This window comes from Corapipo altera, unplaced genomic scaffold, assembly GCF_003945725.1.
Source record: "Corapipo altera isolate COAL_440 unplaced genomic scaffold, ASM394572v1 98, whole genome shotgun sequence".
In the NCBI taxonomy this organism is placed as follows: Eukaryota; Metazoa; Chordata; class Aves; order Passeriformes; family Pipridae; genus Corapipo; species Corapipo altera.
In genome coordinates this window covers 6,106,315-6,128,226 of record NW_020884914.1, presented here as the reverse complement: position 1 = coordinate 6,128,226, position 21,912 = coordinate 6,106,315, and the positions used below count along the sequence as shown (strand labels likewise).

The 21,912-nt window shown below is 56.1% G+C and overlaps 2 protein-coding genes across 9 annotated transcripts; both read right to left on the bottom strand.

The window, feature by feature from the left end:
- Positions 1 to 321: 321 nt before the first annotated feature.
- MRPL28 (mitochondrial ribosomal protein L28) lies at positions 322 to 3,447 on the bottom strand. The gene is made up of 5 exons (XM_027655057.1): positions 3,083 to 3,447; positions 2,849 to 3,001; positions 1,878 to 2,012; positions 1,174 to 1,260; positions 322 to 741 (listed from the first exon to the last, which is right to left on the bottom strand). The coding sequence occupies exons 1-5, from the start codon at positions 3,368 to 3,370 to the stop codon at positions 664 to 666; spliced, it is 741 nt and encodes a 246-aa protein (XP_027510858.1). The 5' UTR covers positions 3,371 to 3,447; the 3' UTR covers positions 322 to 663.
- Positions 3,448 to 4,038: 591 nt separating this feature from the next.
- TMEM8A (transmembrane protein 8A) lies at positions 4,039 to 21,865 on the bottom strand. Of its 8 annotated transcripts, XR_003529596.1 has the most exons (15): positions 21,769 to 21,865; positions 17,519 to 17,696; positions 15,784 to 15,991; positions 15,543 to 15,676; positions 14,897 to 15,162; positions 13,401 to 13,729; positions 12,612 to 12,705; positions 11,883 to 12,006; positions 11,145 to 11,281; positions 9,134 to 9,312; positions 8,025 to 8,171; positions 7,506 to 7,622; positions 5,079 to 7,035; positions 4,839 to 4,918; positions 4,039 to 4,778 (listed from the first exon to the last, which is right to left on the bottom strand). XR_003529596.1 is itself a non-coding variant. In XM_027654791.1 (13 exons), the coding sequence occupies exons 1-13, from the start codon at positions 21,863 to 21,865 to the stop codon at positions 6,739 to 6,741; spliced, it is 2,307 nt and encodes a 768-aa protein (XP_027510592.1). In that variant the 3' UTR covers positions 4,039 to 6,738. The 8 variants fall into 8 exon arrangements, 1 of the variants encoding a protein (XP_027510592.1); XR_003529595.1 differs by having other exon boundaries at positions 4,039 to 4,639; positions 4,739 to 7,035; XR_003529590.1 differs by having other exon boundaries at positions 4,819 to 7,035.
- Positions 21,866 to 21,912: the final 47 nt, after the last annotated feature.

The window sequence follows — 21,912 nt, the reverse complement described above, 5'->3', positions numbered from 1 at the left end:
ACACAGTGCTGTTCACCAGCCTGTAATTATGGCAAGTGCTTTGCAATCCCTCGTTGCCAGACAGCAGCAAAGGCTTCAACACCCATTTCAACTACATTTGTACAAAATAAAAGATTTTAAAGTCACCAATTTCAAAGAGAAACAGCACAGTAACCCAGAGGTTAGTGAGCTGTGTGGCCCAGGCCCACCTGCTGAGGCAGGGGTTTGGGGCCACACTTTTGGGGGCACAACCATCTCTGCTGCACAAGGCTGGGGACTGATCCGAGTTACACCAGCACAGTGTCTCACAGTCCCTGCTATAACACACTAATGAGCAGTAAGTATCAGAGAAAAGTTAGAAAAGTTTACTGATATTCCCAAAATATATTTCATTTTATATCATGATCAAGCTCTCAACAGCAGCCAACTGCTTGTACAGGCAAAAAACCCCACACTAAGTCAGTCTGACAGGAACGCTCTCAGAGGCCACAGCACAGAAACTCCTTCCTTGGCCCACAGGAGCAGGTCCTCACTGAATTTAGGCTGTCATTAGACTTCAATAACATGCTCCTGGGCACACTCTTCACGTGGCCCCTTCCCCTCCAGTGTGGTTCAGACAGCAGACCCACTGAACCCCACAGCTCCATCCACAGCAGGGGTTCTGCTCCAAAAGTTTGTTTTCTTCTACTGTTTCTGGGCTGCCTGTTCTTTCAGTTGGTTGACAAGCTCCTCAGCATACACCTTGAAGAGTGGGACAGGGTCCTGCAACAGAGCAGAGGAGACACCACTGAGGAGTGAACCTGAGCAGTGCAGTGGGGAGCCCAGGGAGCGCTGACAGGTAAAACCAGAGGAAGATGTGACCAGGCTTTTTTCACTGGCTGATCCTCCAGCCACAGCTGCTGCTCAGCTCTCTAGTCCTCCCTCAGAGATGACAGGCACCTGTGTGGGACATTCAGCAGCTTCCCCAGTCCTGACAGCACATGAGAAACATCAGCAGCTCCCAGGGATCCCTTTCCTTCTAAAAAGCTTCCCTCCCTCCCCTCGTTCCCCCCCACCAGAGCTGTCCTGAAGCACGTGGGTGAACATATCCCTGAAGAAGCTGGAGCCCCACAGGGTTTGTGGCTCAGGAGTGCTCAGCTCAGCTGGATGTGCAGCCACGACACCTCAATGCTGAGCACTGCCTCAGGAACTCACCTTCTTTTCCAGGAGCCTCTGTTTTTCTATGGCTTCTACCAAACTCAAGCCAACCCATTCAGCTTCCTCTTCTGGGATCACAAATTCCTGTGGTAAAAGGAGGAGCAGGTGGTACAATCTTTGTAGGTGACCAAGATACAAATCCTCTCTATGCCCAGGACATAAAGATGATCCAGTAAGAACATTACTGTGGACAAATCTTATAACACTCTTCCCTCATTTCTGGCAACCAAATCCCACTTCCCTGCTTTCCTCCTTCCTTAGCAGGGGTCCTGCTTTATCTGATCTGCAGTTGCAGCTCTCTTTTGTGTAGTTCTGGGGCTGTTTCTCAGCACAGCTCCATGGACTGTGGGTGCTGGTGGTGTTTCCACACTGGCAACCACCCCCAGCTCACAAAACTGAACAGCCCAGGGGCACTCTGGGCTCCTCACTGCAGGGTCAGTACAAATCCTCGCTGCTTTGGCAGTGCCAGCTCCTACCTGTGCTTATTGCAGACCCTCACTGATCTCAAATCACAGCAAAAGTACTGCTTGTTGTGCTCCTAAATGGTGAGCACAGAGACTGGGAACCCACAGAGAGACAAGGAAAACCTGGTGATGTTTAGATTTTCTCTGCCTACACCCTGGAGCACCAACACTGGTAGTGATTGGGGCACCACCAGCCTGGACAAACCCCAGGGTGGGCACTGCAGGCCAGGCACCCACCTTGTACTTGTCATAGATGGCCTCTCTCTTGGCTGGGTCGTTGGGATGCAGGCTGGGATCCCTCCGTGCCAGGCGCAGCAGCATCGTCCGCTTCAGGTCCATCCCCAGCTTCGAGCACATGTCAGCTTTGGGGGTCTGGGGAAAGAGAGCTGGAGTCAAACTGCACCCAGGGACCAGCTGGCCAGTCTGCCAGCACTCAGACAGCACTGGAAAGTTATCCATGCACTGCAGAGGTGCTCAGGACACACGTTGTGAGAGGGGAAAGATCCGCTGGGTTTGTTCTGGAGCCACTTTGATCATGGTTCTGGTTTTTAATATCAAGAGCTCCAGTCAAGAGGGTATTAAAGGCTGGGAGCTTTAGGCCTGCACTAAAACATTAACAGCAGCAGCTGTTCAGCCTGGAGGAGACTGGGAAGACACCACTCAGCCCACTTTCCTGGGGAGCCTCTTCCAGCACCCAACCACCCTCTGGGTGAAGAACCTTTCCCTGATATCCAACCAAACCTCCCGACAGAACTTTGGGCCATCTCCATGAGTATGCTGAGGTGGAACTTCATGTGTTTTAGTTTAGTCCATCACTCCTCTGCAGTTTCCTCAGAAGGGGGAGTGGGAAGGGGCAGCTCTGATCTCTGCTCTGTGTGAGCAGTGCTAGGACCCAGGGAGCTGTGCCAGGGGAGGGTTAGGTTTGATCTCAGGAAAAGGTTCTTCCCCCAGAGGGTGGCTGGACACTAAACAGGCTCCCCAGGGCAGTGGTCACGGCTCCAAGGCTGCCAGAGCTCCAGGAGTGTTTGGACAATGCTCTCAGGGACAGGGTGGGATTGTTGGGGTGTCGTGGGCAGGGCCAGGAGTTGGACTCATGATCCTCGTAGGTCACTCCCAGCTCGGGACATTCTGACTCTGTTCCACCACCCCCCAGCCCGCAGGGGCAGGTGGGCACAGCCCCACCAGCTGCACCGGGAGCCCCTGAGCACCTTGAGGATGTAGAAGTCGAAGCCGAAGGCGGCGTCGATGAGGTCGAGGGTGCGCATGGTGACGGTGATGGTCAGCGTGGCGTCCAGGATCTCGCTGTAGAACTGCCGCCGGAACAGCTGCGGCTTCCACGTCTTGGGCAGCCTGGTGGAGAGCTGGGCACGGCCGGGCCGTCAGGGACGGGGCCGTTCTCCCGGTCCCCCCCGCGGGCCCGGTGACCCCGGCCCGGCGCTCACCTTGTCGTTCCGCGCGTATCGGAAGCCGCGCACCCAGCCCTCCCCGCCCCACAGCCCCTCGTTGGCGGCGGGCGGGAAGTACACGGGCACCGGCACGTCCTGCACGCGCTCGCGGGCCCCGGTGCGCGGGTTGCGCCGGTAGCGCTGGCCGTGCGGCCGCCAGTGCACCGGCGTGGGCGGCGTGTCGTCCTCCAGCGAGGCCAGGTAGTGCTGCGGCAGCCGCGCGCAGATGCCCTCCCGCAGACGCAGCGCCGGCCAGAGCCGCGGCGGGACCCGGTGCAGCGGCATCGCCCCCGGATCCGGCACCGACCGCCGGCACCGGGACCCACCGCCGGCACCGACCGCCGGCACCGCCGCTTCCGCTTCCGCCCCGCTGCCGCGGGTGGGGCGCGACGGCGGCCGCGAGGGGCCACGCCGCGCCCGCGTTTCGCCTGGTCGGTGCGAGGGGATGGCGCCCAGAGGCAGGACGAGTGATGGGCTGAACTAAAACACAGGAGCTGCACCTCAGCACGCTCGTGGGAACGGCCTGGAGCTGTGTCAGGGGAGGTTTGGTTGGATGCCAGGGGAAGGTTCTTCCCCCCAGAGGGTGCTCGGGCACTGAACAGGCTCCCCAGGGCAACGGCCTGAGTTGGTCTCCCCTCAGTCTCCTCCAGGCTCAACAGCTGCTGCTGTGAATGTTTTAGTGCAGGTCTAAAGCTACCAAGAGGCCAAGAAGTTTTCGGACAGGGCTGTCAGGGACAGGGTGGCATTGCTGGGCTGTCCTGTGCAGAGCCAGGAGGTGGATTTGATGATCCCTGCGGGTCCCTCCCAGCTCAGGATATTCAGTGATTCTGTGCAGAAGAACTTCTTCACCCTGAGGATGTCAGAGCACGGGGACAGGTGCCCAGGGAGGGCGTGGAATCTCTCTCTCCGGAGACATTCCAAACCCACCTGGACTCGTTCCTGTGTCACCTGCTCCAGGTTGAACTGGATGATCTCCAGAGGTCGCTTCCAACCCCAATAATTCTGTGATTCTGTGACTGCAGCCACCACGTACCTGCCCGCAAATACCGTCACCTTTATTAAATTATAAAACCGTAAGCTTTAAAATTTACCGTATAAAATAATCACAGGTATTAACAGCAAAGAAAAAAATAACCTTTTTTTTTTTTTTTTTCCCCAAACACAGGAATTTGCTCAGATTTTACCCAGAATAATTAACACCCCCCTTTCTCCTGCAGGTACCAACCCAAGCTTGGGCCAGGCCAGCAGTGGGAGGGCAAAGCAGAACGAACAATCAAACACAAACAATCATGTCAGTGGGATTTCTCATCCCAAAGCTTCTCCTGCTTCCAGCACGGAAATCCCTGAAGGGAAAGGCCCGATGAGGAATTATTGCTTTCTATGGTAACCGGTGACAGCCGGCCACACCAGTGGCATCAGGTCACCCTGGCAGCACACACCCACACTGGTGGCACCTGGGTCACACCAGCAGCACCCAGGTCACACTGGCAGCACCTGGGTCACACTGGTGGTGCCCAGGTCACACTGACAGCATCCAGGTCACGATGGTGGCACCTGGGTCACACTGGCAGCACCCAGATCTCACCAGTGGCACCCAGGTCACACGAGTGGAACCTGGGTCACACTCACAGCACACAGACACACCAAGGTAACCTGGGTCACACTGGCAGCACCCAGGTCACATTGGTGGCACCTGGGTCACACTAGTGGCACCCAGGTCACATTGGTGGCACCTGGGTCACTCTGGTGGCACCCAGGTCACACTGGCAGCACCCAGGTCACATTGGTGGCACCTGGGTCACACTGGTGGCACCCAGGTCACACTGGCAGCACCTGGCTCACACCAGCAGCACCCAGATCACAGTGGTAGCTGCTGGGTCATGCTGGTGGCAGGCAGGTCACACCAGTGGAACCTGGGTCACACTGGCAGCATGCAGCCACACTGGTGGCACCTGGGTCACACCAACAGCACCCATGTCAACACCAGTGCCACCTGGGTCACACTGGCAGCACACCCAGGTCACACTGGTGGCCCCCAGGCCACCCCGGCGGCCTGGCACGGACGGCACGGCTGTGAAGGAGCGGCGGTCACCTCCACAGTGCTGGAGCCACAACGCCGCTGTGCAAACCGAGACAGGGGGAAAAAAAGTGCCTAAAAGTGGTCAAAGTTGGAGGAAGCCCTGAGGGCCCAACATCCCCCCTCCTGCCGTGCTATCCTGGATGGCAGCAGCAAATGAAAGACGGGGGACACGGGTGGTGATGGGGGGGGTGACACTGCTGGGTGCAGACAAGTGTCCTTCACTTGTCCTGCATCTGCTTAAAAAGTGGGAGTTTGCAGAGGAAGGGGAGGCAGAGGGATAAAGTGCAGAGCTGAGCTGGGTGCTCTTCAAAGCAAAGAAATAACCCCGAGGAGGCAAATCCTTCATTAGTAGCTCTTTCCTCCCCAAAGCCACCTGAGGGGCTCCCAGCAGCACACACCAGACCAACCACAGCTGGAATGAAACCAGCAAGGAACGATGGATTTGAGCCCTTTTCTGTAGATTAAGGATGGGCAAAGACAACTTCCCTGGTTGCCCAAGTTTCTGCCCTTGCTTTCTGCGTGCCCTAAAGTAAGGCTAAGGTGAGACAGACGCTGCAAAGGAGACCATGGCCACCTCGAGACACCATGGTGATGCTCCTGGCCAGGGTGGGACACTGCAGTGGCCTCAGATCAGCCAGGACTCTGCAGCACATCCAGCCTCTGAGGCACAGCAGGCTGGAGAAGCAGGGCTGTACAGCTCAGGCACCATCCTGGACCACCCAGGCAGAGCTCTGCCCACGCCAAACCCCCTGAAAAGGAGGAAAACAGTGAATCCCTGAACACCAGCAGCCTGGATCCTTACAGAGCTCAAGTTAAACTTACACTAAACCCTGCACTGCTGCAGGTTTCACAGCTCTGGCTGAGATGCCACTGTTGCCTCTTGCATGTCCCCACATGGGGTTTTTCACATTCGTGTCAAGTCTGATCCAGAATCCAGGGCCCAAGTCCCAGCCTCATTCTTCCCTCCCAGAATCAGGACTAGGTAGGAGCAGCAGCACCTGTTTCACAGGGAGAGAGGCTCCAGACCCCGGTGGAGGCTGAGGCCCAGGGCCCAGCACTCCCAGAGATCAGCTCCCTCCCTCCCCATCAGCACCAAGGGCATGCAGCAGCATTTGCCCCCCAGATCAGAAGAACTTCTCTCGGGTTCAAATGCTGACTGCAGGATGGCAGGGGAAGCCCTGTCCCACAGGCCTCTGCCAGGAGAGGGGGCAGAGAGAAGAGCCCAGCAGCCAAAGCCTTGGCTCCAGCTCAGCGTGGGCAAAGCCCAAGCCTCATGGATGCAGCAGGGGGGGAAAAGGGTTGGCGATTTCCCCCAGGGCCATGGGGAGGTGGGGGACAGGCTATTCCTTTATCTGGAACCATGAAGAGCCTGCCCCATCCCATCAGAAAAGCAGAGGTGGCCTCAAACTTGTCTCCACAAGACCAGCCCACCATCTTCACCTTTAAACCCGGTCCACACTGGGCCCGCCTGGCCAGGGGATGAGCAGTAAGAGGATTGACCATGTGCAAGGGTCAGCCCAGGCAAAGAGCAGCTTCCCCAGCCCTCCACCCCCACGAGAGGGAGCTGGGCAGGTCAGGTCACAGCGTAGAGCTCCTCACGGTCGTTCTGGCAGATCTGGTAGCGACAAGTGAGCTTCTTGGACCAAGCCCAGGGCTTCTTATGCTTGTCCCGAGGAGGGAGCAGGAAAGCAACACTGCAGGCCACCATCACGTGCCAGATGCTGTGGGTGTAGTAGTAGTTCTCATTGGTTTCCATGAATGCATACACTGAGATGGCAATGAAAGCCAAGGTGATCCCTGGGAGGAGGTAGAAGACCCAGCGCTTCCAGGAGGAGGGGTAGCAGTGTCTGCGTTTGGTTCCATGGTGAACCTGGGAGGGGTCAGAGCACAGAGGGCTTGAGCAGCCAAGCAGAAGCTCAGGCAGGGTCTGCCTGACCCTGGAGCATCTGCCAGCCTCCCAGCAACAGGGCCCCTGAGAAATGTGGCCTCTCCCCTTCTTGGGCCCTTCTCTTGTGTGCAAAAGGCCCCCTCCAGCTGTGGCACCAAAGCCCAGCAGAGATGCCATAGGTCCTGGCCAGGGCACCAGCCAAGTGCTTTGGGACAGCGCTGCAGCTCCAGGTGTGCACTAACTGGACTGTGCTGAGACCCAGAACCAAGGGATTTCTGGGATTTCTCAGCTAGTGGAGGGCTGGAAGGTGAATCCTTTGCCCTGCCCTTTTCACCTGGGTGTTTCAAGGTGACCAAGCCATGCCTGTGCTGGAGCCTTGGGGCTGCTCTGCTGCCATCAGTCTCTGCAGGGGAGCAAAGGGCAGCAAGTCCTGCCTGGTTGCCCTCACTTACCCATGCTGCAATCATGATGACGAGGGCGAAGAGGCAGGGACCCATCATGTTCCACACCCCTCTGCGGTCCAGCTGCAGGGACATGGCAATTAACAAAGTCCCCAAGATGAAAAGGACCTGGAAAAGAGACACCACCACTACCACCAGCAGCTCATCTGCTGCCAGAGCACAGCCAGCCATGCCAGAGGCAGGGAGGACCTTTTCTCCTGGCCACCCAGCCCTGCATCCATGCAAGAGTCGGGAGAAACACCTTCACATGGAGAAACCCGAGAACCCACAAACCTTTCCCCCAAACTTCAATCCCTTCATGCCCAGTCCCTCCAAGCATGCAGGTTCACAAGCCAAACTCCTGGGACAAAACAAACCCACTGGTTTAAAAATCAGGGTGGCACTGGGTGACAAACAGGCTTTGTCACCGGGCTGGTCACTAAAATACAGAGGTGAGAGGGCTCAGCGTGGCCACCTGTGGCTTGGCTGGCTCAGGGCTGGCCGGGCCACGCAGGGTTACCTGACACTCACGTATTTCAGGATCTTCTTCACCCGGGCCATGCACAGGATGGTCACCCAGATGGACACCACAGAGCCCAGGAAGTCACAGTACTGGAGCGTGTCGTAGTCCATGATGCACATCACTGCAACGCCTGGCTGGTCACACGCGTGGTAGAACTGCAGCCAGGGACAACAGCAAAGGTCAGGTGGATCCAGCAGCACCACACGGTGCTCTGAGAAGGAGAGGCAGGAGGAGGCTCAGCCCACAGCAGGCAGTGCCTCCAGGAAGCTCCACCAAGCCACTGTGGCATTATGGAAAGCGAGTGAGAACCAAACATCAACCTGCACCCTCCCAGCAGCAGCCAGGAGCTCCTGGGACAGCACCTTCCAGTGCAAAATGCTCCAACCCCATCTCCATCCCTGGGGTCCCAGCCCCAAATATGAGCAACCTCAGTGTGGGCTGAAGACCCCAGGGAAAAGAACACCCCTTCCAGCTCTGAAACGTGTTGTTGGAACGAGTCCAGAGAAGGCCACGAAGTTGGTAAGAGGAGTGGAGCAGCACCCCTACAAAGACAGGCTGAGAATGTTGGGGCTGTTCAGGCTGGAGATGAGAAGGTTGCATGGAGACTCCATAGCAACCTTCCAGTATGTGAAGGGGGCTATAGGAAAGCTGGAGAGGGACTCTGCATCAGGAACTGTAGTGACAGAACCAGGAGTAATGGGTACAAATTGAAAGAGGGGAAATTTAGGTTAAATATTAGGAAGAAATTTTTTACTGTGAGCGTGGTTAGACACTGGCACAGGTTGCCCAGGGAGGGTGTGGATGCCCCAACCCTGGCAGTGTTCAAAGCCAGGTTGGATAAGGCCTTGAAGAGCCTGGTCTAGTTGGAGATGTCCCTGCCCATGGCACAGGGTGGTTGAGACTAGATGATCTTTAAGGTCCATTCCAACCCCTTAACATAATTCCGTGATTCCATGACATGTCCATGGAGGTGCCTGTCTAATGATCCTAGAAGCAACCTGTGGAGCTCCAGGATGGGCTGCTCCACCAAGGACTTCTCTCTGGTGCAGCATTCCCAATGCCCAGGGGGAGCTGGCAGGGGGAGCTGGAGGGGGACCCGAGAGAAGGCAATCCCTACCGTAGAGAAGAACATGGTGTAGGTGTAGACAGAGGCCTCCACCAGGTAGTAGCGATAGACAGCGACTGCTATGGCTGGCAGGAACATGAGGTTGCTCAGGGTGAGCAGGAGGGTGGCCAAGTTCTGTGCCCCGATGGACTGGGCCTTGGTGTCGTCCGTGCAGCTCCACCCACCCCAACCTGCGGAGCAGAGAGGCTTCTGTGGATCTCACAGGCCCTACCTTGTCATCCCACAGCCCCCAGCAGGAGCCTGGGATGCCTCAGGAGGTGCAGTCACACCCTTGGACTATCCCAGAGGCTCCTCTCCCTTGCTCCATCAGCCACTCACAGTCCTCAGGATGGTCTCGTTACTCATCACATGCTCTGCTGTGGGAATTTGGGGAACCCCAGCAGAGCTCCATGTCTGCTCTGAGGACATCCCCCAGGTTGTTCCCATGTAGCAGAGGCCATCCTACACCCAGACTGGTGCTTTCCATCCCCACAGCAACTCAACACACACGCTCCGTGCTGTGAAACAGCATTCAAGGCTCGGATGCTTCACATGATGGTATGAGCTGGGTGCAAGATCCCTACAGGTCCCAGGAACCAGGGTGGAGAATGATCCCCAGCATTGAGGAAGCCATTGGGTTTCTCTCCTACCACCTGTAATGGCAGGGCAGACCCCAAACCCAGGTCAGGCTGCTCTGGGCCTTGTCCAAGTGACTTTTTAAGATCTCCAAGGATGGAGACCTGGATACTGTGCAAAGACAAACAGCCTGAGGGGGAAAAGATTGGTCTTCTTTGATTTAGGTGGAAGCCTCCTTGCTGCAGCCTATGTCTGTGGGCTCCTACCCTTTCCTGTGCTTCCCCTGCAGAGCCAGTTCCAGGGTCCCTGTAACCCCGTGGGCAGCAGAAACTGCAATTTGATCCCACTCCAACTCCTCCAAGGTGAACAAACCCACTGCCTCAGCCCACAGTGACATCCAGGGCTGCACAGGATGGTGGGAGTGAAAATTTCCTAAAGGACAGTGCCTGGCACAGGGCACAATTCTCAGCCTCTGACTGGATACCAAGGACTGAACTGAGACAGCCTCTATAAACACGAATCTGCATTTTTTTATTATTTAAATGATTTTAATTAAAGATTAAGATGCCCATGCCCTCCTTTTGAGGAAAGGAGGTCAGCCTCAGGCCAGATGAGGGATGTGCACGCACTCCACGGTCAAGGAGCTTAGTTAAAAGTAACATCCATCCCATTCCAGAGTCACTAGAGCAGCTCTGCCCCTGGAGAGCAGCAGGGAAGCTGCTCTCCCTGGTTTATTTCTGGGTCACCAATATGCAGATGGGGCATTTTGCTGCGAGTGATTCAGCGGAAAGCTGTCCTCAGCCTGATTCCCCAGTTCCCTTGAGGTGCTCTGTGCTTCCCAGAACCTGGCAGCCCTCGGGGAAAAATTAGGATGCTGCTCTCCCTCTCACTCCTCACCCATCATCAGCACTGCAGCAGGGAGGTCCTGGCTCAGGCCCAGAGCAGCAGGGAACCACAGTTTTCCTTGTCCTTCTGCTGAGAACAGGTACACGGAGCCACCCAAGCACAGCAGAGCTCATCTTCCCCACAGCACAGACTGCACCATCCTCTCAGGCCATTAAGATAATTAGCAGCTGACACAGATGTTCCTCCTCCAGGGGCACCTCTGAGTCTAAGGCTTTTGGCAGGAGATAGACAGGGACTCACTGTATCCCATACCAGGAACCTACACAGCAAACCTCCCTGAAAGGCACAGACTCTGACACAGGCATTTTCAAGCTCCCTAATCTCTCTGGGGATGCTCAGAAACACCTCTCCAAGCCCCAGGGAGCTTCCAAGCTCAATTCCCCATCACCCTTGGGGTGCCCTGTGTTTCCCCAGAGTGTGCTTCCCCGGGCGCTGTGATGCTGGCAGCCACAGCAGACCCCAGGCTCCCCATCCCAAGCACCACCACCCTACAAAGTGTCTTCCCCTCGGATGGCAGAGCTTCCCAGGAAAATGCACTCACCAGCCTTGCAGCTGCAGGCAGCGTAGAGGTACCCGTGTCTCCTCAGGAGGCTGCACTGCCCGTAGGGGCCGCAGTCGTTGAAGCAGGGGGTGAGGTATGCGAACACCGTCACTTTGGCTTCTGCACTGGGACATTCTCTGCAAGGACAGCAGGTCCCCTTGGCACCCCAGACCTTTGGGCAGCCCTGAGCCCTGCTCCTCAGGGTCTAACAGTGCTCCTGCATGCAAGATCCCTGCTATTTCGAGATTTGCTCTGTCCCTCCTACCACCTCAGAGCAGAGTCTACTCCCTCTCCACCTGGACTGCCAAACTGATGTCCAGGTGAGTGTCAGCTCTCCCCAGACCCCCATGACAGACCAGCGTCACCACCACTCTGTTACATCATGCACTCATCCCAGCAGGCAGAAAACTATCAGAGAGGCAAACTGCAGGAGTATGGGCACAGCTGCCTGCATCTCTGAGACCTCCCAAAAGGGTAACAGCAGCAATTATTTCCCAATTTATCACCTCAAAATCCACCAGGGGAAGGGGAAGCTCACCCAGGCAGGCTCTGCCATCTGCAGTCTGGCATGATAATGTGCCAGCTTGACACTGGTTAAGCTGTTTGGGTGCCCACTGCCTCCCCCCTCCCAGAGGTGAGGACGGAGGGTCAGTTTTGCTCACACAAGCCAAGGCCAGTGGGATTTGGAGGCAGAGTGCTCTGAACAGGCCCCAGGGTGGGATGACACACCAGACTCACCCCTGGCCCTTTGGGCAGAGCAGCTGTAGGGACAGGAACCAGTCATCAGTCTGAGGGTACAGGACAATCAGCATTGCCTCTGCAGAGGACGTGCTCACGCTCAGAGGGTAGCCCTGGGAAAAAGCTGGAAGGAAACAGGGTGCTGTGATGGACCAGACTTGGGAAGAAGAGCCCACAACAACCCCAGGCTGAGACTGATCACACAGGAATCAGATACTCCAGTGGCTCCTTGCTCCTATGCTCAGGAGGCACCAGGGGGATGGAGAGGACCCCTGCTCCCAAGACCCTTGTTTTTTCATTCTTCTCAATTCTCAATACCTGTCTGCACAGCACAGGGCACGTGGAACAGCCTGCTGTCTTGGCTACTCCTCCAGTGCAGAGCTTAGCTTCTCTGCACACCAGCAATGCCTTGACCATCCCCAAACCTCCTGCTAAGAAGGCTGGAAGAGCCCCAGCTGGTAACCAGACCTTCCTTTGGTGGAGGCTAACTCCTGGTGCCAAACCACCACCTGCACCCCAGCACCCTGGGAATGTGCCAGCACAAAGACCTCAGGAGGGTTTGTGCCAAAATCAGCTGCCCTGGGACACCCCACAAAGTCCTGAGTCAGTTCAAAATCAGTTTCCCTGGGACACCCCACAAAGTCCTGAGTCAGCTGACAGCCCATGAGGTCTAAAAGCAGAGCAGTGAGATGACCAGCTGAGCTGGTGGCAGGTGTCAGCCTCTCCTACCTGTGCTGCAGTTCCGTGTGGCGTTGAGGGACAGCACCGGGGAGGCAGCACTCACACATCCAACCACGGTGGCATTGGCCAGGCTCACAGATGTCTGTGCAAACAGAGCAGTGTCCCATGTCACAGCACCCCAATGCCATCCCCCTGCACCGTTCATCTCCCACAGGGCCCATGGCAGACGGGAGCAGCAGGTGACAGTAAATCCTGCAGGTCACCCGTCATCAATTCAGCAGGTTTCTGACCAAACCCATGTTCACCTTACCCTGTGCTGCCACTGTGTTATGTAGTGGCTAAAAGGCAAGAGACCCTCCCAGGGCAACTGCTCCGAAGCTGGGACACTCACACATCACTTCAACACCACCACACGGTGGCACAAGCCAGAGGCTGCAGGACATCAGGGCTGAGCCCTGCTCCAGCCCTCAGGAAGTTTCATAGAATTTCAGGTGGCTGATTTCGGGGAGGTCCCTGAAGGAGCCTGGGAATCAGTGACTTGGGCAGGATTTCCCTCCTGGTGGCAAGGTGCCAGGCTCCCATGGAGAAGATGGCACTGCAGCTGCTTCCCGTTTTGTCTCCTCTGCGTCACTGCCGCCACATGCTGCAAGCTGTGGCATTCGAATTGGAGCTGGCAGGTGGGACATGCTGGAAGCAGCTAGAACAGGCTCAGAGTGTTTTGCAGCAACAGAAAGAAAGAGAAGTAGTCCCACAGCCCCTGGAGTGTGCTGGCAAACCCACCCAGGAGCAGGGACAAAGCCCTGCAAAGGGGGCACAATCATCAATCAGCCCCTGTACCTTGTTAAGCAGGAGACTGACCACGAGGGAGCCCCCGCTGTCCATGCCAGTGTTCAGGTTGAGCAGGAGCAGGGTCGGGGACAGGGAGTTCACGGGCACGCTGGGACCGTTGAGGAGCCTGTAGCGCACGGACACAACATCCAGGTCCTCACGGACCACGGGCTGGTTCTGCAGGCAGGAGCTCCTCTGGACAGATGTGTTGCGTGGAGCCTCTCCAGCAGCCTGAGCAGAGCTCCCTGCTGCCCCTGTGGTACCTGGCCTAGCACCAGCCTGGCTCTGGTTTAGGCTGATGAAGTTAAGGAAGGAACTGGCGCTTCCTGGTCTGCAAACTGTAAAGCATAAGAAGGAGAGGAATCAGCACAGCCAGGATCAGCACCTCACCCAGGCAGACCCCAGCAGCTCCAGCCCTCCAAGTGATAGCACAAACTGGGGGGGTGTTCATGCACTGCAGCACTGGCTGCAGCCCTGGAAAGGCACCACCTCTGCAGGGGGAGCATCCACAAGCTGGGACACTGCTGGAAGCCAGACAGCAGTACAGTGTGTGGAAACACCCTGGAGCTGCAGGGACGGGGGAAGAGAAGGGATAACACAGCATCATCAAGGTATGCAGGGACTACTCACTAGCCAGCAGCAGAGCTGAGCACTCAGCTGTCCCAGAGCCACAGGCTGCATAAAAGTCTCTCCCAGCTCCCCAAAAATGAGCAGACAAGGCTGAGCAGAAAGGAGAAGCCAACCCAGTGAAGCTACAGGCACAGGCCATCATGGCAGATGGAGCTGAGTGTGACACTTAAGAGTCCCAGTGCTGGAGCCTGTCCATTGCTCCCAAAGACTCTTGTGCTCCCCTCTAACACCTGTGCCAGGCCTTCCAGCACACAGGACGAGGCTCTGCTTTGAGGAGGGGATGGCAGAACCCCCAGCAGAAGAAAGCTTTAAAAATGTACCTGGTTGGTGAGCTTCCAGCAGTCAAATAGGGATTATGGTCAGGTAATAGGATGCAAAGACACCACAACAGACTTGTGACCCTCTGAGTTACAAGGTGTCACCTGAAATGGCAACATCCCCTCACCACAACCCCAGACATTTCCCCAAGTAAACCTCTGTGAGATGGTTTCCTGTCTGTAGCCTGCTTGTGGCCAATTGATAGTCAACACAGCATTAGTCTGGTACACCCACCCCAAACTATTGCTCACACCAAATCTTAAGCCAGCCACTGCTTTCCAAACAACCTTTGGAAAAGGTCATTGCTTCAGAGACCCTGAATTTCTCAGGCATTTCCAAAACAGGCAGCTCTAGCAGGTATCACTCTGGAGTGGGCATTGGAGCCTTTACTTTTGACCCCAAAGCAATGATTAGGCCTTGGGCCTCCAAGAGGAAGCAACCAGCATGCTGGGAGATGCAGGCCACCACAGCCAGGCAAGCAAAGGCCCAAGAGAGACACAGCAGACACAAAGTTCCCTCTGATCCTTTCCACAGGGCTGGAGGAAGCGGGATCCCACCTGTGAAAGAAGCCAGCATCTCCATGGACACGCTGGCGTTGGCAGTGCCGAGACTCTCCACCATGATCTGCAGCCACTTCTCCCAGGGGGGCGAGTCCAGGGCCAGGCTGCAGTTTGCACTCCCTGTGCAGGTGAGGGTCTTCTGGAAGGACTGGGGCAGTGTGATGGAGCCCAGCACTACCCGCACAGCACACGCTTTCTGGTCACTTGTCAGGCAGCTCCGCAGCTGGAACCGCATCCCTGCGGCGTGTTTGGGGACGAAGACCCTGCGGGAGGAGGGACCAGCACTTTGCAGAGCTTGTACTCTCAGTGCAAGCCAGCCATGACCCACCACAGTCCCCAGGGCTTTGTGGCGAGAACTAGACTGCCCCGGTTGGTGGTGTGAAAATCCTTCCCAAGGGAAACATCTCGAAGAACTAAAATTCCCGCAGTTGAACCTCTATGACCACGTGGGAAGACTTGGAGAAGGGTGCTCGTGTGCTCCCCGTGCAAACCTTACCACTGCTGCAGGGGGCTCAGCAGACAGGCTCAGAGACCCCCCACAGCTCCAGCCCCACCTGGGAACAAGAGTGGCTTCCCCCTAAGCAGCTCTCTTGGGAAATCCCTCCCCCTCATGCCCCTGTGTCCACCCGCTGCCCTCACTCACTTGACATGCAGTGGCTTAGCAGGCGAGACAACGGTGTGTGGCATGGGAACACCAGGCTCCAGGACAGGCATATCAGTGAGTCTGAGCACAAACATATCTGCCTGGAACATATAGGGGCATGGAGTGGAGAAACCCTGCAGAAGGGGAGAGCACAGGGGTCAGCTGTGGCTGTGAGGAGACACACCGGGCAGGGCTGCACGGCCAGGACCCCCGGCAGGACCCCTGGCAGGACCCTCCTCACCTTCACCTCGATCCTGCCGGCGGCCTCGGGCAGGTGGGCAGCGATGAACCAGTCCCCTGCAGCGGGGGTGGTGACGTTCACGAAGGTGGTGTTCTGCACAGCACTGCTCAGGGCGATGCTGATGTTGTAGGAAGGACGGACGGTGGCGTTGGCAGGGAAGCGAGTGCCCAGGGGGTTAATCACAGGAGGGGCTCCGTGGCGAAAGTGCCTGTGAGAGAAACCAGAGTGCCAATGAACCGAGGGGTGTACAGGCACTGGAGAGATAAAATGGGATACAGACTCAGAGGACACTCAGGTTGGCCTGGGATTGGAGAGGGAGCAGGCTGGAAACCCCCACATTTCCAAGTGGAACACAGGAGCCCTTGTTTTCATCTGGTGAGGACTGGCTGCTATTAGCTTATCCAGGATTTATTTAGAGATTGCTTTAACTCGGCTGATTATTAAGATAAGGATTAACATGGTTCCATCAAGCCTGGAAGCAAATTTCCAACACTTACTAAGGTTAAGCCCCAGCTGCAAGACTACTCCTTCTTTATAACCATCAGCAAATTCCCCTTATAGGGGAAGCCATCCACAAAGAGCTTTCATTTTCCAGCTAAGATCTGAATCTTCCTATTTCCTCTTTTAAGAAGGGTAGACAGACAGACTAAAAAGATGCTTACAAGGAGGCCCATATTGCAGACTTCAGTTCCCCAGCACTTCTGCTTTCCAGATAAGCAGCCCAGCGTTTGAAGTAGCAGGAACACATGCAGTTGAGTAACATGCAAGATATTTATTCAGTCAATTTGGCATTTAAGTTGCTCACTTTTGGGCTGCTCTGCCATGGGTCCAGGAAGCAAATGTGACAGGTGGTATGTTGTTACCCCTTGGAGCTTGTCTGGGTTAGCCTTCATTTCTTAGGGGATCATTTAGCTGCTGTCTTGTCCCTCACATGCCCAAACTACAGGAAACCTTTCTGGGAAGCGGAAAGCCTGTGACAGGCTGCTCAGGAGAGCAGCTTCTAAGAGCACTGGTCTGTGCCCAGGACAGACCAGGGAAGCACAAGCCAAGCAGCTTCAGTCACTCCCAAGACTTCTGTGAACTGGGTGTCAGAGACCCACGTGTCTCCATGGGCACAACTTGCCCAGGAAACCTGTTACCCTCCAAACATTCTTCCAGGTTTTTGAACTCAAATCTTCCAACAAGTCAAGTACTGCTTTAACCCCAATTCTTGCACTGAAATTGCATTTACAATCTTCTCATGCTCTTATGTCTGCAGGACATAACATTCTTCTTCTACCTCTGCTCCACACACAGCCACAGCCCTCCCAAAGTGCCCCCAGTCTCTTCAGTTCCTCTGTACTGGGGAGTTTGTCCACATCCAATCAGTTTGGGTGCATTCAAGCCCCTTGTAGTCCTGCCACATCCTTTGGCACCATGTGCAGGGTCCTGCCAGGCACGGAAAGGTCCAGGAACACCTCTGTGTGAACAGCAGACCATCCTCACTGTGAAGCTCTCTCCAGCATCTCTTGGACAGCAGGTCTAACAGGCAGTCCCAGACTCACTGGCAACATGAACACAAAACACTCCTACAGGTTTAAACACAGATCCAGTGCTTGTACATTAAGAAACTGTGGCTCCTGCAGCTGAGGAGCAGATGCCCAGCCTCCTAGAACCAACCAGCCCCAGCATGAGCAACCAGGACAAGAGGACAGGACGCCCACGTGGGCAATCCCTGGCGCAGGGACATACATACACTGTGATCTCCATGCTGGTGCACTCAGGTCCTTTCCCCCGGGATGCCTGCAGGAGCCAACGGAGCAGCACAGTGTCTTCTGGCACATGGAAGTGGAAGAGCTTGGCGTTCCCATACCAGCTGTAGAAGGACAGCTTCTGTGCACTCTGGGAGAAGTACTCGGAGACATACAGGGAGTCTGGAAGGGAGAGAGCACAGCAGTCAGTGGGGGAGCTGCTGAGGGCAGGCTCAAGGGCTTTATCCACCCACAGAAGCACACAGGAAGCTTAATCTTGCTGGAGAGGGGCCCTTTGTGTCCCTGATTTCTCATCCCAGTCCCACTAGATATGTGATGATCCATGATGTTCCCCCAGCCAGAACCACCCACATCCCTGCAATGAACCATCACCCAGAGAAGGAGAGCACTAAAAGATGCCTAAACAATGCTCTGAGATGTGTTCTGAAGACGAGAGACCACCAGAGACACGAGGGAGGAGGAAAGGTTGATGGCAGAAGGTGATGGAATAGGCAGCAGCAGACCCTGGGGCAGACAGTGCAGAGCAGATGGGTGCAGGTAGCACAGGGGGGCCCCAGGAGCCAGCAGCAGTTTATGGTGCCAAGAGGCAAGAGCTGTGCCCTTGTTTGTCTGCTCAGTGCATGGGCTGATGTTTTACATGGGCAGAGGGTGATAGGATGGGGAGGATGGTTTTAAACTAAGAAGGGAGATTTAGATTAGATGTTAGGAGGAAATCCTTCCCTGTGAGGATGATGAGACACTGGGACAGGTTGCCCAGAGAAGCTGTGGATGCCCCATCTCTGGAAGTGTTCAAGGCCAGGTTGGACAGGGCTTGGAGCAACCTGGGCTAGTGGAAGGTGTCCCTGCCCATGGCAGAGGGACAGATGATTTTTAGGGTCCCTTCCAATCCAAACCATTTTGTGATTATCCATTTTACTCAGCTCAGGCACATGTAGTGTCTCCCTGTGACACACAACGTGATGAAAATTTCATGTGCTGCAAATGTAACTCTGCTTTCAGATGTACCTTCCAAACTCTAAAGATTTTCCTAGCTGGAAGAAGGGCTGCTGGGATAGCAAGAACAGCCCCAGGGTATGCTGAAAGGGCGTGCGAGAGGACAACAGCTACCCAGTCAAAGTGACATCAGGACATCATTCCATCCCTCTGCCCAGCTATTCCTACAGATCACCCCTACCCTGATGATCATTTCACCTGCAAAGTTATACATTAATGAAACCAAGCAGACTGCAACTCAGGGCTGGAAAAGAAGCATCACACCAGAGGAGAGAAAGGGATAAAACTGCACGGAGACAGCAGAGCTAAGACCATGCTGCCTCTCCAAAAACAAGGTTCATAACACTCAGCAAGGGGGTAGAAGATATGTCTTCACATCTCTGCAGAGTGCTTCCAGATGCTCCTTTTCTCCTTTGGAATTCTCTGGAGAGAAGAGAAACTGTGGCGCCTTTCAGAGGCAGGTTCATAATTTCTATTAGAGAATAAGTAGCGACTGTGGGTTAACTTGCCTTCCTCCACTGCTGCACAGGGTCATGCTGGAAACACAGAGGACCCAAGAAAGATGCCAGAGAAAGAGGAGAACAGTCCTCAGGTGGGACCAGATCCTTGGGATGTACTTCTTGCCAAGAGGGATCTAATCCTAGCAGGAACTACGATTTGTGCCCCAAAGCAGGACACTCACCGGCCTGCACCCACGGCACCACAAAGAGACAGGAACGGTAATCATGGGTTTAACTCCCTGGCAAATTACCAAGCCAAAGCCTGCGGGCACCCTGCAAGCCCAGCAGGGAAAGGAGGAAACAGGAAAGCAAGAAATACCAGCCACGCAAGCCAGCTGGAGGATTTGCTTGTGGAGGAAGAGTGCGGCCGCCTGACCTTGCTGCGGGGTCCAGCTGAGGGAGCAGAGCTTGCAGCACCTCAGTGCACGGAGGCAGGAAAGGTCATGGGGAAGGTGAGCCCTGAGCAGGACAGCAGGAGTCCACAGCCTGTGGGCAGAGCTGTCCCACTGCGGTCCCCACACTGGGGTCACGCACAAAAGGGGCTTTTCAAGCAAATGCTCCCTGGCTGGAACTGCAGGGCAGCACGTGGGGACTGCGGACAAGAGCTGGCTGTGATCCCCTGCAAGCCCGGGAACATTTCACACACAAGGCCTATGGAAAGGAGCTTTCATCAGTGGTGTCTATGTCCCCAGCACGCCCTGCATGTACTTGGCATGTTCCTTTCTGGCAGTCCATGGAGATCTCTGGGCACAGGATGAGGGTAGGCAGGGACACAAGGCATGATTAGGGTTGCAGTCCTGCTCAACGCAACAGGTCCCATCAGGCAACCTACAACTTGCTGCTCCAACCCCACCAGCTGTCAGCCACGGTCACCACCCATCCTGCACGTCCTCACAAAGCCAAAGCATGATTTGTGTGGTTTTTTGGGGAGGAGAGGGCAGGCAGACTGCAAAATTAAAAACTCCAGCAATCAGCAGTGCTATTTATTAAGGACTGGTCAATTATACAGAGGGAGCTCCAGCACATTAGCAGGTCAAAGGCAGGCAGACCTGCCCTGCCCACACACTGCCTGTCACCAGGTAAGCAGCAGTTGGGGCTGTGGACAAAGTCCACTGAAAAACAGCTTCTTGTGGTGACAAGGGCCCACCCCTCACTCACAGGCTGCACTGGGTAGCTGCACCCAGAGAGCAGGTATGTGACTCCCAGGGCACCTCTGCCTGGGCTGACAAGGAAATACCACAGGCAGATAAACGGAACATCAGCAGAGAAAAGCCAGAAAGACAGGTCACAGCAGAGGAGATGTGTACTCCATTTGCATCGATAGAGTACCCTGGTATTTGCTGTGCTCCCTATGTGTCCATCCCAATCTATTCAGTCTGCTTGGCAACACCTGGAAAGTCCCCCTCGACTGTCCCATGACGTAAAACAAGCTTTAAACTGAGCAAGGGACCTGTCAAATGGATGCTGTTTTCATCCTCTCCCATACAGATTTTGCATAAGCAGGTTTCAAATGTATTATGCAAAAAACAAAAGTGCTTTAAAGAGAAACAGAATGCAGTAGAATCCCTGATGATGCTGAGAGGAGACGCGTTATTTCAATTTCAGAGTAAAGAGTCACCTCGTACAGCTTGAGTTTGTTTGTCCAAAGATGATCTCATGGTAGTTTTAGGAAATAATACCTTGACTGGTGGTTTCACAGGGCTTCCCATCAAAGGGACGAAGCTCTCATTTCAAAGCAGACGCTGTCTAAAGCTACGGAGTTGATGTTCAGCCCGATTGGAGGCAAGACAGGACTATGTGGCAGGATGTTTGGCCATTTACAATGTAACAGAAAACCCCGTTCCTTTCTCCGGGGTCGAAAATCCACCTAGAAATGTTGCAGAGCGAGGGCCCCTCGCTCCTCTGTGGAGGAGCCGCTCTTTAGCAGCGCCCAGACGTAACCCTACGGAGGCATTCCCTACGGAGGCATTCCCTATGGAGGCATTCCCTGCAGAGCCGTTCCCACAGCCGGCGGGACGGCGCCGGGACAAACCCAGCACCACACCTGAGGCACAGCGGAGCTCTCCAAGGGCTGGGAACCCAGCGAGCAGGATGCCAGAGCAGGGTGGGCCTGGGGCACGGGGCCATCTCAGCCCTGGCTCCCCGAGCAGAATCCTTGCTCTGCGGACTGTGTGGGAGCGACAACCACCATCAACAGCGGATAACCACCGGCAGCACGAGCCGACCCCCGCGACGGGGTGAGCAGGTGGACAACCTCACCTCCCCAGACCTCTCCACCGCCACAGCAGCTGGCTGACCCTCCGGAGAGAAGGGACACGGCCCCCGCACCCCCAGCACCCCCCGCTCTGCCAAAAGCCGCGGGTTACCACCCGGTCTGGATGCGCTGGAAGTAAAGTAATCTAAAAACGAGGCAAAGCCAAGGAAAACAACCGCTGCCAACACAGCAGAACGCTCCGGGTCTGGCCCGACCTCCCGCTGCTCCGCAGGGCCGGCACAGGCGCTGCCCCCCGGGGATGCTCAGGAGCCCCCGAATCCCTCGGGAGAGCACGAAACCACTCCAAAGTCACCGCTGAGCCACCCCGGCAGGAGCCGCGGGATGCGGGGCAGCTCCCGGGGCTCCCTCTAACACAACCCAACCGGTTTCCCACCGCCCCCTCTCCCCTCCCGGGACCCCGCCGGCCGCCCCCCGGTCCCGCCGAGCCCCCCCCCGGCTCCCCCGGTCCCGCCGCGCCGGGACTCACCGGGGCCGGTGCGGTTTCCGCGGCCGGCGGGCAGCGCCAGGAGCTGCAGCAGGAGCAGCAGCAGCCGCGGCAGGGGCGGCCCGGCTGCCCCGGCCATGGCCATGGCCGCCCGTCCGCCGCTGCCCCGGCCCCGCCGCCCGCCCG

What these genes read in the sequence shown, in the direction of transcription:
- MRPL28 (XM_027655057.1), bottom strand. Translation starts at nt 3,370, where the DNA reads ATGCCGCTGCACCGGGTCCCGCCGCGGCTCTGGCCGGCGCTGCGTCTG. An exon ending in TCGACTTCTACATCCTCAAG is followed by an intron (nt 2,013 to 2,848) that starts GTGCTCAGGGGC and finishes CTCTTTCCCCAG; the next exon opens with ACCCCCAAAGCTGACATGTG. An exon ending in CCATCTATGACAAGTACAAG is followed by an intron (nt 1,261 to 1,877) that starts GTGGGTGCCTGG and finishes CTTTTACCACAG; the next exon opens with GAATTTGTGATCCCAGAAGA.
- TMEM8A (XM_027654791.1), bottom strand. Translation starts at nt 21,865, where the DNA reads ATGGCCGGGGCAGCCGGGCCGCCCCTGCCGCGGCTGCTGCTGCTCCTG. An exon ending in TCAGTCTCCTGCTTAACAAG is followed by an intron (nt 12,706 to 13,400) that starts GTACAGGGGCTG and finishes CTGTTTGCACAG; the next exon opens with ACATCTGTGAGCCTGGCCAA. An exon ending in CACACGGAACTGCAGCACAG is followed by an intron (nt 12,007 to 12,611) that starts GTAGGAGAGGCT and finishes GTTTCCTTCCAG; the next exon opens with CTTTTTCCCAGGGCTACCCT.